This window comes from Penicillium chrysogenum (genome assembly GCF_028827035.1).
Source record: "Penicillium chrysogenum strain IBT 35668 chromosome Unknown utg000001l_segment0_segment0, whole genome shotgun sequence".
NCBI classification, from domain to species: domain Eukaryota; kingdom Fungi; phylum Ascomycota; class Eurotiomycetes; order Eurotiales; family Aspergillaceae; genus Penicillium; species Penicillium chrysogenum.
Window position 1 is genome coordinate 2483153 of NW_026622749.1, and position 14818 is coordinate 2497970.

At 48.8% G+C, this 14818-nt stretch overlaps 7 protein-coding genes across 7 annotated transcripts; 5 read left to right on the plus strand and 2 right to left on the minus strand.

Moving 5' to 3' along the window:
• Window positions 1–114: 114 nt before the first annotated feature.
• On the plus strand, window positions 115–518 carry N7489_000998 (uncharacterized protein; the record flags this gene model as incomplete). The annotated part of the gene is made up of 2 exons (XM_056706753.1): window positions 115–174; window positions 237–518. 2 exons carry the CDS (start codon window positions 115–117, stop codon window positions 516–518), a joined length of 342 nt encoding a protein of 113 aa, XP_056571055.1.
• A 1326-nt stretch (window positions 519–1844) lies between these two features.
• N7489_000999 (MKT1 family protein) lies at window positions 1845–4415 on the plus strand (the record flags this gene model as incomplete). Its single annotated transcript, XM_056706754.1, has 6 exons — window positions 1845–1851; window positions 1916–2496; window positions 2559–3488; window positions 3542–4020; window positions 4082–4274; window positions 4326–4415. 6 exons carry the CDS (start codon window positions 1845–1847, stop codon window positions 4413–4415), a joined length of 2280 nt encoding a protein of 759 aa, XP_056571056.1.
• A 423-nt stretch (window positions 4416–4838) lies between these two features.
• On the plus strand, window positions 4839–6028 carry N7489_001000 (protein disulfide isomerase family protein; the record flags this gene model as incomplete). The annotated part of the gene is made up of 2 exons (XM_056706755.1): window positions 4839–5361; window positions 5454–6028. 2 exons carry the CDS (start codon window positions 4839–4841, stop codon window positions 6026–6028), a joined length of 1098 nt encoding a protein of 365 aa, XP_056571057.1.
• A 536-nt stretch (window positions 6029–6564) lies between these two features.
• Window positions 6565–6976, minus strand: N7489_001001 (heat shock factor-binding 1 family protein; the record flags this gene model as incomplete). Its single annotated transcript, XM_056706756.1, has 3 exons — window positions 6565–6653; window positions 6737–6836; window positions 6896–6976. 3 exons carry the CDS (start codon window positions 6974–6976, stop codon window positions 6565–6567), a joined length of 270 nt encoding a protein of 89 aa, XP_056571058.1.
• A 291-nt stretch (window positions 6977–7267) lies between these two features.
• N7489_001002 (EBP2 family rRNA-processing protein) lies at window positions 7268–8405 on the plus strand (the record flags this gene model as incomplete). Its single annotated transcript, XM_056706757.1, has 2 exons — window positions 7268–8042; window positions 8116–8405. 2 exons carry the CDS (start codon window positions 7268–7270, stop codon window positions 8403–8405), a joined length of 1065 nt encoding a protein of 354 aa, XP_056571059.1.
• A 321-nt stretch (window positions 8406–8726) lies between these two features.
• Window positions 8727–9956, minus strand: N7489_001003 (pseudouridine synthase PUS4; the record flags this gene model as incomplete). The annotated part of the gene is made up of 2 exons (XM_056706758.1): window positions 8727–9871; window positions 9923–9956. The coding sequence occupies 2 exons, from the start codon at window positions 9954–9956 to the stop codon at window positions 8727–8729; spliced, it is 1179 nt and encodes a 392-aa protein (XP_056571060.1).
• A 1736-nt stretch (window positions 9957–11692) lies between these two features.
• N7489_001004 (uncharacterized protein) lies at window positions 11693–13783 on the plus strand (the record flags this gene model as incomplete). Its single annotated transcript, XM_056706759.1, is given in 5 exon segments — window positions 11693–11897; window positions 11977–12236; window positions 12301–12459; window positions 12519–12839; window positions 12851–13783. 5 exon segments carry the CDS (start codon window positions 11693–11695, stop codon window positions 13781–13783), a joined length of 1878 nt encoding a protein of 625 aa, XP_056571061.1.
• Window positions 13784–14818: the final 1035 nt, after the last annotated feature.

Genomic DNA, 14818 nt, shown 5'->3' on the forward strand with positions numbered 1-14818 from the left:
TCGCGTATTCCAACAGAATAGTGAATTACTAAATGCGGTTTAGCGTAACCCGGGGTTTGTCCTTAGGTTTTCCTAGACATCAGCAGAAAAGTATTCTTGTCACTGGCCCTTATAATGGCTACCCTTGTCGGCTCTCGAGTTCATGAATCTCGAATTACTGAGGAATCTCATGGTGTAAGCCTGCTTAGTGATTGAAGCTACAGTAGCAGTGATCTTTCCTATTAACTGATCTACAGAGAAGTGAATATCAGACAACTACCTTGGAACCTCGCCCAGTCATTGAGCAAGCGGGCAATCAGAAGCTCCTTGCGATTAGTATATTTGCTGAAGTTTACCTGGTCGACGATAAAACCATCAGAAAAGCACCCCGCAGTCACAGCGAAGATGATATGGAACCCATCATCCGCGAGGCGACTATCTACAAGATGATGGACTCGTATTTTTTAGGCACTTCCCAGGGAAGGACATTGTTGACATTAAGTACGATTCAAAATGCGACCTCTCTGACTTTTGTCTGAAGAATGAGGTTTCTGCTGAGCTTCAATCAAAATGGTTCCGGCAACTTATTGAGGCTGTGGAAGTTATTCATCGTTATAGAGTTTGGAATCCACTTAGACCCTACGTTGCGCCAATTCTTCATCGATGATAAATTGGATATATGCTAGATGATTTTAACTCATTCCGGTACCCCAAGCACCCTACCCTTAGGTATTAGAGGGCAACCCATTGTTTGCTAAGGGACTATACACAATCGAATACAGTACTATCTGATATTTTTGCTCAGGGTTCTACTTTGTTTGAACTTATTACTGGAAGGCCCCGTATGCCGAACTCTATCCTATTGAGTTCCGGGACATTGCTCCATCTGATATCCAAATCCTTACGCGAGCGCAGCGCAGCAGCGACGTGCTGCAGATGCTGAAGTCGAAAACCAATTTCGGAATTTGCAATTTCCTAATGTGTCTACGTGTCTCATGTCTTTCAGGGTGATATTATTCTGGGTTGTTGGAGCGGGGGATTTTCTTCCAGCAGAGGTACTCCGCGAAGACAGAACTTCCCCATAACCAGGGATATGGCACTGCATAACATCAATTAATGTAGATATTAGCTGGATGATGTAGTTGGTTATCGTGTATCTTCAAGGGACATAGTCGACTTGGATCCAATCTAATTAGTTTAATAGCCCCAGTCAGTTTCCTGGATCAATTCCGAGCTCTGAATCGACTTGGAACCCCGCCAATGTGTCATTGCCCCCGCTTAACCATATGTCTACCACTATGTACTTGGTTTAGATCTTCTAAAATCCATGAATGCCTGACCAAACTTAGTAAGAAAGGTAAGTATTCTCTAGACGTTTGCATAATTTTGTTATATACTCCATAACATTGTGGGTTTGTGGATTTGTGGGACTACTCTGTTTCTATTTAAACACCCGTGGACATATTTGGAGATGACTTCATTATAAACCATACATTCTTCTATAGAGAATAGATGAATAGGAACCTGGGTTTACAGGAGCTGAGCACGGAATAGCTAAATCAAACACAAATCAGATAATAGACCAAAACCCCCCGAAGAAGTGGTTGAAACAAGCGAAAACCCAAGATGTGACATATTAAAGGCAAAAAAACAAAAGGGCCAACTCCAACTCCGCCTTTCCCCCCCTCGTGATCTCGCTCTCCCCCATTTCAATATCCCAAACAATCCCAGCTCCGATTCATCATATTCCTGGACTCAGAGCTTCGATCTGCTCTTACCTTTGATTTAACCTCTTGTTCCCCATCTTCGGGCTTTGATGCCCGGCGTTGCCGTGCTTTCAGCCCGTGACAGACAGCTCCAGAACCATGCCGAGTACGCAATAGCACAGCTCCACAATCGGCAATCGCATCAGCTAACCTTTTATCTTCATGACTAGTCCGTCCTCTTGATGAATGGGCCGTTGGCCGTACCCAGTCCCTACCCCTCTCAGCACTGAAGGGTGCCGTTGTTGGCATCGATGCGGCGCACTACATCAACCAACACCTCGTGAACCAGTCAACCCGGGAAGCGCTCTTGGGCGCACTAGGCGGATTCCCGTTCGCCTTGAGGACTAATATCGAGAAGGAATTGCAGACTTTCAGCAACCTTGGCGTCGCCACTATCTTCGTCTTCAATGGATTGGAATTCGGCAAGAAAGAGCACCGTACCCAGCCCGCATCATCGCGCTCATTCGAACAAGCTTGGGAACTTTACGACCAGCAACAGGCTGACCAGGTGGTTGATGCCTTCAGCAGTGCTGGTATGACCACCCACTATCCTTATTTCAATCTTTCCCCAGTGACGGACCCATGGAGCTTTTATCGTTATCATTGGGCCCAGCGAAGCTTCCCAACAAGCGCTGACACAACCAACCCCTCAGGCACCCCGTCCCCGGAGACCCTCTTCAAGTACCTGCAACGTATTTTGACCCAGAACGGAGTGGAATTCATCGTAGCGCCATACAGCGCCGCGGCTCAGGTGAGTGGCTACCCTATGCGCCATGATTGGATTATTAGGTGCTAACTAGTTTCTCTGTACAGCTCTCTTATCTCGCCCGTGGTAGCAATCCCGTGGTCGATGCCGTTTTTGCCCCCTCCGAAGCCCTCTTGTTTGACATTGACAAGCTGGTCACCCGTATCGACATCGAGCCCGCGCAATTCTTCTGGATCACGAAGCAAACCTGCCAGGAGGAACTGGGTCGACTTTCAAATGAACAATTCCTGGAATTCTGTTTACTACTGGGTTCCCCCTTCTTGCGCTCCCTTCCGCTTTTTGAGAACCCTGCTTACCCCGGGAAAAGCCCCACCATTCGTGATGCATTGCCGATGTTCAACTCAGCTGGACGCAGTGCATTGACACTGTGCGCCCAATATGAAGAGGATCGCCGTATGCAGGAGCTTCAATACACAGATCTGTATAAGCGAGCGTATATGATTGTGAAGCACCATGTCTACATTGACGTGGAAGGTCGAGTCGGTCCTATGGATCCAGAGAATACCTCATCGGATATGCATGAGCTTATTGGGCAGCGCCTCCCAGAGGAGCTGTACTTCTATCTCTCTAAAGGTATTATTGGAGCTGATGTACCCAACTTCCTCACAACTGGCGAGGTTCGCATCTCGTTACCGCTGGGTACCGAAGACACCGAGATTTACCGCCAGCTCGTGGGTGACATCTTGACACCCCTTCGCACTCAGTCTATTTGCCTTCTAGCAAACTCGCTTCATCGATTCTACCAAACCAAAGTCATTCGGATTCTCCCGTGGTTCGATGAGAACTCAGAGAGGACGATCAACCTCAAGGGGATCCCGTCAGTCAAGGAAACCATCCATTCCTGGAAGATCCACGGAGACCAATTCCCTGAAAGTATCAAGAAGCTTCAGGCGCCTCGCGGATCCTTCAAGTTTGCTGTCCAGAGCTTAAGCGAACCCGACTTTACATCCAAGTCATTTGCTAATAGAGAAACACCTGTAAGTTTACTGATAGATTTGAAGTTGCTTTCAATAACTGACAGCTTCCAAAGGCCCTTTCATCACAGGAGGACATCTTATCTAATGTTATGTGGCGCTTCCTGCAACTGCGTGGATACGTGGACGACAAGCACAAGCTCACTCCGTGGGGCCAGTGTCTAGTGCAGGCACTATCAGGTATCGAACCTGCGGACAACCTCGAGGAATCTATATTCGTTGCTATTGAGATGATCCGCTTGGGTCTCCTCAACACCAAGAGCTGGTTTTCACATGTATCCGGTGGTCCCATGCGAGGGTCAGAAGACGACAAGACCTTCAATATGCTGGTTTCGCGTGTTGCATGCGTTGCCAAACTTCAGCACAAGAGCATTGGATATTCTGGACCTCTGAGCCGTCAACTCCTTTGCTACCGCTCTTTGATTTCCCAGGTGCGCTCTGCACTGAGGAGTCTGGTCGAGGTGGTACTAGCTGGTCTGCTGCTCAGTGGTGACGCTGACCGGGACCGCAACGACTGGACCGAGATGGCTATCAAGTATGTTCCTTCTAGACTAGCTATTCTGGATCCGGATTAGCATTCTAACCTATTCTCCTAGGCTTCCGTTTATTGATGATAACGACTGTGGACTTGGAATTGCGGTTCGGACGTACCTCGACGACCTACCTCTACAAGCAAACCCGACATCGCCCGAGGCTCGAGCGGATGTGAAGGCGAAGGGCAAGGAATGGTTCCAACACAGCGAGAGCTTTATTGGAAACTTGGAGTTGGCATTCAAGCTGTGGGATGCGGTTCGTATTGCCTCATGTTGAATGTTGACCAAAAGCTGACTCTCAAAACAGGTCTACGCAGGCACACAGAGTACGGGCAAGGAGTTCAAGGAAGCCAAGTTCTGGGAAGATGCAAACAAATGGCTGGCAGAGAGACGATGATATGGACAAGCTCTGCCAACGACACCGACCAACCACCACGGGGATTCTGGGTTAACAAGCGCAGCTTGCAATTGAAGTTTATGCCAACAGCTCCGATCTTGCCGAAGGAAATGCGATACCAGATTCTCCAGTGTATTACTAACTACCTAGGTAGCAACAGAGACAAGAAAAAAAAATCAAGAAAATGAACAAGAAGCTCGATATTACCCTAGAGCAGAATGACTACAACATAAAAAGCAGAACATAGAAGATCGTGGATGTCAACCTCGAAAGTAGATGGATGATCTGCGGAGCGGTGGAGTCACCAAGTGGCCTCTTCGGCTTTGTTTGTCATCGCCTCCCGAGCTTTAACTCCGCCAGCCCGATTTATTGTGAACTCATACTTTCCCCGAGAGTACACTCACACCCATATCCCTATACATAATGGCACGCTTAAGCTTCCTGCTCCTCGGGGCCCTCTCAGCCCTCAGCGGTGTCGCCACTGCAAGCAACTCCGCAGTCAAAGATCTACTCCCGTCCAACTTCGACGATGTCGTCCTGACCGGCAAGCCCGCGCTGGTCGAATTCTTCGCCCCCTGGTGTGGCCACTGCAAGACCCTCGCCCCAATCTACGAGGAGCTTGGGCAGACCTTCGCGTTCGCCGAAGATAAGGTCACCATCGCCAAGGTCGACGCCGACGAGAACCGCTCGTTGGGCAAGCGCTTCGGTATCCAGGGCTTCCCTACTGTCAAGTGGTTTGATGGGAAGAGCGATAAGCCTGAGGAGTACAAGGGTGGTCGTGATCTCGAGAGCCTGTCCGCCTTCATCACCGAGAAGACCGGAATCAAGCCTCGTAGCGCGCAGAAGGAGGCTAGCAAGGTTGAGATGCTGAACGACGCTTCTTTCAAGACCGTTGTTGGTGGCGATAAGGATGTGCTGGTTGCTTTCACCGCGCCGTGGTGTGGACGTGAGTTGATTCCCTAATTGAACCGCCTCTGGCCTGCTAGTTTGGCCGAGGTGTCATGGTTTCTTTTTACTAATCATTCGTCCTTACTCCAGACTGCAAGACCCTCGCTCCTACCTGGGAAACACTCGCCAAGGACTTCGCCCTCGAGCCCAACGTTGTTATTGCCAAGGTCGACGCCGAAGCTGAGAACTCCCGTGCCTTGTCCAAGGAACAGGGTATCACCGGATTCCCTACCATCAAGTTCTTCCCCAAGGGCTCCACCGAGGCCGAGCCGTACTCCGGCGCACGCTCCGAGGAGGCCTTTGTTAAGTTCGTCAACGAGAAGGCTGGTACTCACCGCGCCGTCGGTGGCGGTCTTGACAGCTTGGCAGGCACCATCGCCGTTCTGGACGAAATCGTTACCAAGAACGTCGCGGCGCAGAAGTTCGACATCCTGGTCGCTGAGGTTAAGAAGGCCGCCGAGGGTCTGCAGGACAAGTACGCTGAGTACTATGTCAAGGCCGCGGATAAGCTGAGCAAGAACAAGGGCTATGCTGCCAAGGAGCTCACTCGCCTCCAGAAGGTACTGGCTAAGGGTAACTCGGCCCCCGAGAAGTTGGATGACATTCTCTCTCGCAGCAACATTCTCCGTCGCTTTGTTGGCGAGGAGAAGCACGATGAGCTTTAAGTTCTTGTCACTATTATTTTTGGATGTTTGTATTTTTCCCTCTTGGATTTTGGCTTAAGGCTCTAGTCACTGTGATTCTAGATTGAGGACAGAGACTCCTAGGAAGCATGAGTTCGACGGAAATGTATTGAATTATATACGAAAATATTGGCTTGATGCTGTATATTGTACGAATTGAGCACCAACTTTGAGGCTTACCCATTCAAAAATGTCTATGTGATAGATGAACTAGATCCTGCATATGCAAGTGAATAAAGAAACACACTTCTTCTGTACGAGCATCCTCGTTTGATTGTAGGGTATCTATGAAATCGTAAAATGCATAAGTATCAGAACCAGACACAAGCCAGTTTACATGGCCGGTCAATGCACACCCCAGAAAGCATCATGCATGCCATGAATAAAGTATGTGTTTGGCTATTGGTACAGGGGTTCAGCAGAGCTGGACAGCCCAGAAATGCAGCGCTTTATTGCGCTCTTTCCAAAAACGCCATGCGAAAAACAATGCCCAAATTCAGATTATGGGTAAAGCGCGTTCATTCATGTTGCCGGACTTGGGGCACCACCCCCGAAGATGCAGCTAGAGATGCCTCTAGCTCATCAAGGCGCTTGGTCATGTCATCCACTGCACATAGATGTAGGTTAGTTCGCAGTCGAGGGTACGAGGATGTATTGGTGATGGCAGAGGATATTGTAGCATATACTTACGTTTCCCGAACATCTCTGTAGAGACTTTGTCAAATTTGGTTTGGAGTTCATTGAGCAGATCATCCACAGCTGCGGTGAGCTGGCCTTGGGCGTCGGAGTTCTGAGGGCATTTAGTTAGCAAGAGCAATAAGTGGGGTTCGGACCGCAGAAGGTATATACCGGTTGGGATAAAAGAGACTCACCCTCAGGTGGTGAGTTCTCTAGCTTGTCTGGAGAAGGAGACTTGGAATCATCGACCATTGTGAGACTATGCACTCGCTGTACAGACTGTTTGGGGTATAGAGACAGGAGACGGTTGACCGGGCGGTGGACTGATAAGAGATCGGGTCATATGTATTTCCGGGATATTGCTATGTGTGGACTAGCGTGGTCTTATCGGTGGCGCTAGCCCGATCAGGACTGGCGCAATTTCAAAAAAATCCCGTGGATTCTCTGATGCGGGTTTGATACCAAGTTGCTTTCCTCTTTTCAATTCCTTTCACTTCACACATAAAATACAATTTTCTCCTTGTATTTTAATACAAACCAACAATGGTGAAGCGCAGCAAGTTACTCCAGGCTCTCGATGCCCACAAGGGCCGCGATTTCGACGCCGAGAAGCAGAAGAAATTGATCAAGGCCGCGGAAAAGAAGAAGGCCAAGAAGGCTACTGTTGCCGCCCCCGAGGACAAGATCGTTGAGGAGGAGAAGAAGGAGAAGGAAGAAGAGAAGGCCGCCAGCTCTGGCGCCGAAGAGGAAGAAGAGGAAGAGGTCGACCAGGACGAGGAGATGGAAGATGAGGAGGAAGAGGAAGAGGAAGAAGATATCCCACTCTCCGATCTCGAAGAAGATGAGCGCGAGGATGTGGTTCCTCACCAGCGTTTGACGATCAACAACTCTGCCGCTATCCTCTCCGCCCTCAAGCGCATTTCCTTCATCGGCCCCAACACTCCATTCTCAGAGCACAACTCCCTAGTTTCGAAAGAGCCCATCGAGATCGAAGACGTCCATGACGATCTGAACCGTGAATTGGCCTTCTACAAGGTCTGTCAGGCTGCTGCTACACAGGCCCGTGGCCTGCTGAAGAAGGAGGGCATTCCCTTCACGCGGCCGGGCGATTACTTCGCGGAGATGGTGAAGAACGACGAGCACATGAACTTGATCAAGAAGAAGCTTTACGAAGAGGCCGCTTCAAAGAAGGCTTCTGCTGAGGCGCGCCGCCAGCGTGATCTGAAGAAGTTCGGCAAGCAGGTCCAGAACTCCAAGTTGCAGCAGAGACACAAGGAGAAGCGTGAGATGTTGGAGAAGATCAACACCTTGAAGAAGAGTACGTTTTCACTTTCTTTTGCTCTTGATATCTTTATGAATCTCGCGGTCGCTAACATGATTTTCCCACACAGAGCGCAAGGCTGACGGCTCTGCCCCTACCGACGACTCCAATGATATGTTCGACATTGCCATTGACGAGGCTAGCCAGCCCGAGAAGAAGCGTAGCCGTGGTGATGGCCCCGGTAACTCGAAGCGCCAGAAGAAGGATGCCAAGTTCGGATTCGGAGGCAAGAAGCGCCATGCTAAGAGCGGTGATGCCAAGTCCAGCGGTGACCTGAGCAACTTCTCCGCTAAGAAGATGAAGGCTGGCGCAAAGCGACCCGGAAAGAGCAAGAGAGTCCAAGCCAAGGGACGCAACTAATCGTTTTAACGTGATGGGTTATGTTGTCACATTGCATTTGTATCGCGCATCATGTAATTATTTTTTCTCGCTTGGGTCTGGATAACCAAAAAATGGCAGTTTTGATTTATTATCTCTATGACATGCCAATATAAAACTTTGTAGTTATAGCCGGATTATACAAGGGACAAGAGGTGAGCTTTTAAGAACGAAACTTTCGAGTTGTAGATATTATACGCTACATGCTGAGGTATCTTACGGATAAAAGGCGGGATATTATACATAAGAGTTGATATTACAAGTCTATATACAAACGCTATATCATTTTATAGACACCATAGTCTATTGGGCTGCTTCAGCTTCAGCTTTGGCGGCTCTTTTCTCCTCCCACTCTGTCAAGAACTTCTCCACCTTCGGTCCCCAGACCTCTTCGCCAGCGTCAAGGTCCTGGTACTCCAGGACCCTGTCAGGGGAGAGTTCGTAGTCACCTTGACGACTACGAACCAGCTCGCTCATCAGAGCACAGCTACCAACAGCTTTGCCCAGATCATGCGCCAGTGAGCGGACATAGAAGCCCGACGTGACAGTCATCTTGATCTTGACTGCTGGAGGCTGGGGCTTGGGATCCTCTGCAGGTACAGCAGGGACCTCTGTGGTTGCAGGTTCGGGGGCAGTAGGCTCAGGTGCTGCAGGCGCCGCCTCGGTCTCCGACACCTTTTGCTTCTTAGCAGCCTCCGCACTATCATCCTTCACCTCATCCGCCGGGGGTGGCGACTTGCGCTTGGTAGAAGAAGCCTCGGGCACTTTGGTTGTAGCGTCACCCTCGGCGGATGTCGCAGGCACAGAGGCTTCCTGATCAAGAAGCTGCTCAGCGACAGCCTTCTCATCACCAGTCATCTCCTCCTCGGGCCATTTATACTCGTGCGTGCCGGGCTCATACCACTCCACAACCTCCATGTTCAAGACCTCAACGGGCCGGTGCTGAATCTCAACTGGGGGCACTTTGCCCTCGCGCGCATACTCATACAGCTTTTTCCCATTCACCCGCAAAGCAGAGAAAATGGGCGGCTTCTGCATGATGTTCCCGCGGAATTGTTCGAGTGCCTTCTCGACTGCTTCGCGCGTAACATGTTCGTAGGGCGCGCGACGCACAATTTTTCCTAGGCGGTCGTAGGTATCCGTCTCCGCGCCGAAGGTCACAATGGTTTCGTAGCTCTTGGTGCAGGCTAGGAAGTCCTGGAGGGACTTTGTGCCCTTGCCGATTCCGGTAATGAGCACGCCTGTCGCGAGCGGGTCCAAAGTTCCGCCGTGGCCGATCTTGACTTCGAGGCGTTGGTGGCGACGGCGTTTGCGCTGGAATTTACTTTCACGGTCGCGGCGTGCGTGTTCTTCTTCCAACCATGGTTTGAATGTCTTGGAGGGGTTGAAGTGTTTCTGCAAAGTGCGGATCACGTCGGCGGAGGTAACGCCCTGGGGCTTGTGGACGGCTATCGGAGAAGTTAGGTCGAAGTCTTTGCTTTAGCACGACTTAAGCTCACCGAATACGCCTTCGAGGATCTTCTCGCCAGACATTGTTTTGCGAAAAAGGCGAAAACCTGGAGGGAATGGCATCTGGAGAGATGGGAGTCAATCCTAGATGGAAAAAATGTTATTTTGTAGAGATTCGGCTCCCGCCTTTACGGCAGTTCTTTGGGACCACGAGGCAATTGCCCTACGATGCTAATACAATTGGTATATAGGTTTTCAGATCATAAATAAGAGTATATCTACATATATTGCTGTCCTATATATACGAAAGGCCTCGGTATTATTTTAATCTCATCTTCAAGTGCAATCTGAAGGCATTGTTAAGGCATCTTTGATATTTTCGATGTCCTTGTACATTCCAATTCTTCTTATAGCAGAGGAAAAATAAATTGAAAGCCGAGATGCTAACTGAACCCCTTTATTATTAGGGCACTTCAAGACCCCGCTGTCGTCATGGTCTTAGAGAACCCTAAGCCCTGCCATACTATGCTATATTACATGCTGACTGTAGTGACTCAAAATTCATCTGAACTTTGAATGATTTTACTTACAGCCATGGAATACTCTAATCTATACAATGGATGAATTCATAAGCCTCTACCTGGTAGCGGTGACAAACCAACACATTCCGCATCGGTTAGAGTGCAATAGCCAAGGCCAGTTAATATCCACCGGTCCTTCGTCCTCAACCGATGCATATGACATTGCTAGAAATTATGAGATTGGAACCAGGACCATTGACTTTTTGATTCTCAGCGCGACACCAGCAAAAATGTTATTGGTGCCCAGACTTGTGCACACCGAAGCTGATATCATTCATCATGGTACCGTTCTCGAACACAGTCAAGAAATTCCCTCCTGACTCGGACTAAATCTAGAGATTAACTGTCTGATTTAGCTCAGAGAATAACACCCTACTAGTTAATCAATCTTGAGGACTAAGAGATCAGACAGCCGAGCCCACGAAAGAAAATAGATGGGCCCCGAAAACTCTACACCAGTGTCGACAACCCCGTCGACCCTTAAGAGGAGATAGTCCGGTCGAATTTTGGGTGATAGAAGCATGAATTGAGATAACTTTCGAAAAAAGGGTTACCCCGCGTTTGGCACCAAAACTTGATACACATCTCGATGGCTCGTAATCATCATATAGCTCCCCCATATGGAATCTCCATCCTGCATACAAACCCAATTCTCCATGAAGACACATTATCCACCACTTGAAGGGTGGGATGGGCTCTTGTCATTCCTCAACAAACTTGATATAGCGGCCCCAACCTTGCATTAACCGAGACCAGTCCTCTAGAAGTGGCGTGCCTAGCAGTGTCTCGAAAGTCTCCTGCCATATTAGCGTGCAGCATCCTGGTATGTAGCAGTACATAGATATGTAAGTGCATTCCAAATGTACATATGCTGGTAGCCTTTTGGTACCTAGGTACATAGGTAGTTGGAATCTTGATAGTATCCAGATCGGAGTTTAATTTAGATCTCACCCGCGGACCCGTGGACCACTGTAACCTTAAATTTCATCTTATGTAATTATGCACACTACACGTGATGTATAAATATCTATATTCCCGACAAATCAGGCAGAAACCCCATGTAATGAATCGCCCGTAACTCGTTGTATCTGTAATTTACTGGTCGATGACTTCGACTGTTGACAACAGATTCCATTCCCAGTCACCTCTTCTCGTTCTCGTATCCTCAGTTACTTATCTCACTTCCCTATTAACACTTCTGCATACATTATCGTCGACACCCACCATGCCAATTCCACCATGACGTCCCGCGAAGAAACCGTCCTAGCTCGCACCGATCCCTCTATCACTGATGAGAACGATTGGTGCGAGTTCAGCCTTACCGATGTGAAGGTCCTCAAGCCCGGGAAGATGCTCTATGCCAATCTACTGGACGCCACAGAACAGAACCCAGTGCAGGTGATCGGCTGCTTAGAGCCGCTTCGTGAGGACCAGGAACACTTAGGTGTGTATCGTTGCAGTTACAAGCTCGTTATCAATGCGCGTTTATCAAGCAGCTAGCTGACCAGTCATTCGCCCACCAGTGCTCAACCCGGATAACCCCCCTAAGCGCATTATTATCGACGAAGTCACACACTATGCCTACGGTCAGACTGAAGATAAGAGTGTTGAGCTCTGGGTTGCTGGTAAGGCGGGCTGGTACGACATCATTTCGCCCGCCAAGGGTTTCACACCCACATACAATCGCATGGTCCAGGCCATTGACTTGCTGTATTTCCTGGTCGATAAGCATCAGCAGGGAAAGAAACAGATCAATCCCTCTTTTAGGAGTCTCTGTGAACAAGTGAGTCTTCCGATTTTGGATAATGCGCTATACAAACCGAGGCCTAATATTCATCTACCGTCAGTACACCTACCACACATATGGCTCATGTGAGACCCGAGAACAGTCAGCTGAGGTCTTTACGACACACGCTACCTTCTTGCTTCGCTGCATGATCCAAGGCGATGCAGGTGTGGAATGGAAGAAGACAAATGTCTTCGTCCATCTGCGTCGTCAATTTAACGTAAGTAAAGAAGCAACCTCGTTTACAATAACCTACGTGTATACTGACAATAGGTCTAGGAAGACTACAATAGGCTGGTAGAGGAGCTTTCGCCCTCTGAGGAAAGCGAAAGTGAACCCCAAGACGAACCAGAAGTGGCGACTCCTCGACATCAGCCTGCAGCAATCTCAAAATCACAGGCTGATGCCATCTATCAGTTGCTAAAGGACCTCAGAGAAGAAGGTCACTTGGCAAAGCGTCGCCTGCATATTGATCTCCTAGGAGAACGTTTGGCAGAACGATTTTCTTTCAGCAAGGAAGATGCCCAGAAAATCATTGCCATCAGGGCAGACGCTGTGCTGGAAATGATGGACGAAGAGGACTTTAGGTGGCCTCGCTATGTCATCCACAGGGAACTCACACATGCATCCACGAAATCAGCCCCTCTACCAGCTGCACTCCTAACCCCCTGGATCCGCAGGAAGACTCCAGCGACGATGAGCGGTACGGCCGGACTCAGAAGTCCGTGCTACGTCCAAAAGTCCACACAGTCTCCAATAAAGTGACGGGCAAGCGAAACCGCAATGCCTCTACAAACCACCAGACAGTCGAATCCAACAACGAGGAAGACCAAGAGGACCCCGATGGAATCGACGATATGGACGATATGGAAATCGAAACGCCCAGCAAAACCCGCGGCCATGAATTAATCAGAGATCCATTTTCAGCTACAAGGCCTCGGACTCGCTCGTTCTTGTCCGCCTCTTCGAGCGGCGCCGGCTCCTCTCTTATGAAGAGCCTGTTTAAGGACAATATCAAAAAAGACAAACCCCAGTCTCATTCATCCCATCCCCTATCTTCGTCGCCATCACGTCAAATTCTGACCCCGGAGCGGGATCAAACTCCAGATACGTCACAGGAAATTGAAGAACCCACCGATGAGACATCCGCTACCTGGACATGCCGCATGCCCGGATGCGAGAAGGTGATTTCGACAACCGACAGAATCGAGCGCAAGAAGCTTATTGGAGACCATGCCGGAGAGCACGAGTGGGAGACGCAGATGAAGGTTGAGCTGATGGAATCGGAGAAACGCATGCATTCCTCCTTCCCCGTCAACAACCTCATGCAATATGTCATTGATGCACATGTGGTGCAAATGCGCACTGCATTCCCAGAGTTCTATTCTTCAAATAATGGAAATGGCACGGCTCAGAACGGTGATCATCCCCCGGATGAACAGACATCCAACCCAGAGACCGATGGATTAGAAGAGCAGAATGAAGAGGATGAAGAGGATGACGAAGACCAGGAGCTTGAGGACCTTGCGAATGGCTACGCCTGATCTGTTCATCCTGAAATTAACGATCATTATGTGCCACGACTTTCATCGGAAATCGAAATCGGAAACACGGTTGAACAATCAGCACCTTAAATCCCTGGACTTTGATGATTACAAGACACAACGGAGCCAGTTGAGGGGATTGGAACACAGTGCCACACACTTACAGATCTCTCCTCTCGCGTATGTTATCAAGTTACCTTTTCGCAGCCGCCAAAAGCACCCTGCCTAACGATTTTCTTTACCGACAGATACCCACACCTTTCAAGCTTTGCTCATCGCCGGTGGAAATGAACTTGCTGGGTTAGAAAGATATGGATCTCCTACGGAATGAATTTGCTAGACACGCACAGCCCTAGAGGATTGATGGACAGTATGCTTTGCTGATGATTCTTTCAAATTGGGCTTTTTATTTCTTCCACTTGATACCCCCGCCCAAAGTAGGTAGAACCCATGAAGCTTGAAATAGCACAATTGAGATATATTCTCTATCCGTTTTCCTCCATCCTCTTGGCTAGAGTAGAATAGAGAATCAATTAATCCTTTTAGGTACGCTGTTCAACTTTAGTACGCACGAAGACAGCAATCAGAAGAAAGATTACAATATAGAACTTCTAGAGATCAAGAGAAGAGAACACAGTGCATTCAATAGAACACCAACACTCGATCCGAGGACATGGAGTGTGTATGCAAGAGCAAGGTCAAGTAAGAAAAGCAAAAGGAGGGGCAGAGAAATACTGTCTGTACATGGCGAGGAACAGTAGATTGGTATTGAGAGAAGGGGGAAAGGAAAAGAAAGGGAAAGAGAAGCTCTTTTGACTCGGAGGGGTATACCAAGAACACGCCACATATATCGCAACACATACGCACCAGATTGAGAGGTAAGAGAGAGAAAAGAGATAGGGATACAGAGAGGATTGTAGAAGAGATAAGAAATAGATGTCGAAGGAGGTTCAGCAAGATGCTTGTAGTTGGGAAAGGCAAAGAAAAGGTGGGCGATGAAAGCCAGAAGAGAATGAAAATGGAAGACAGGACTAT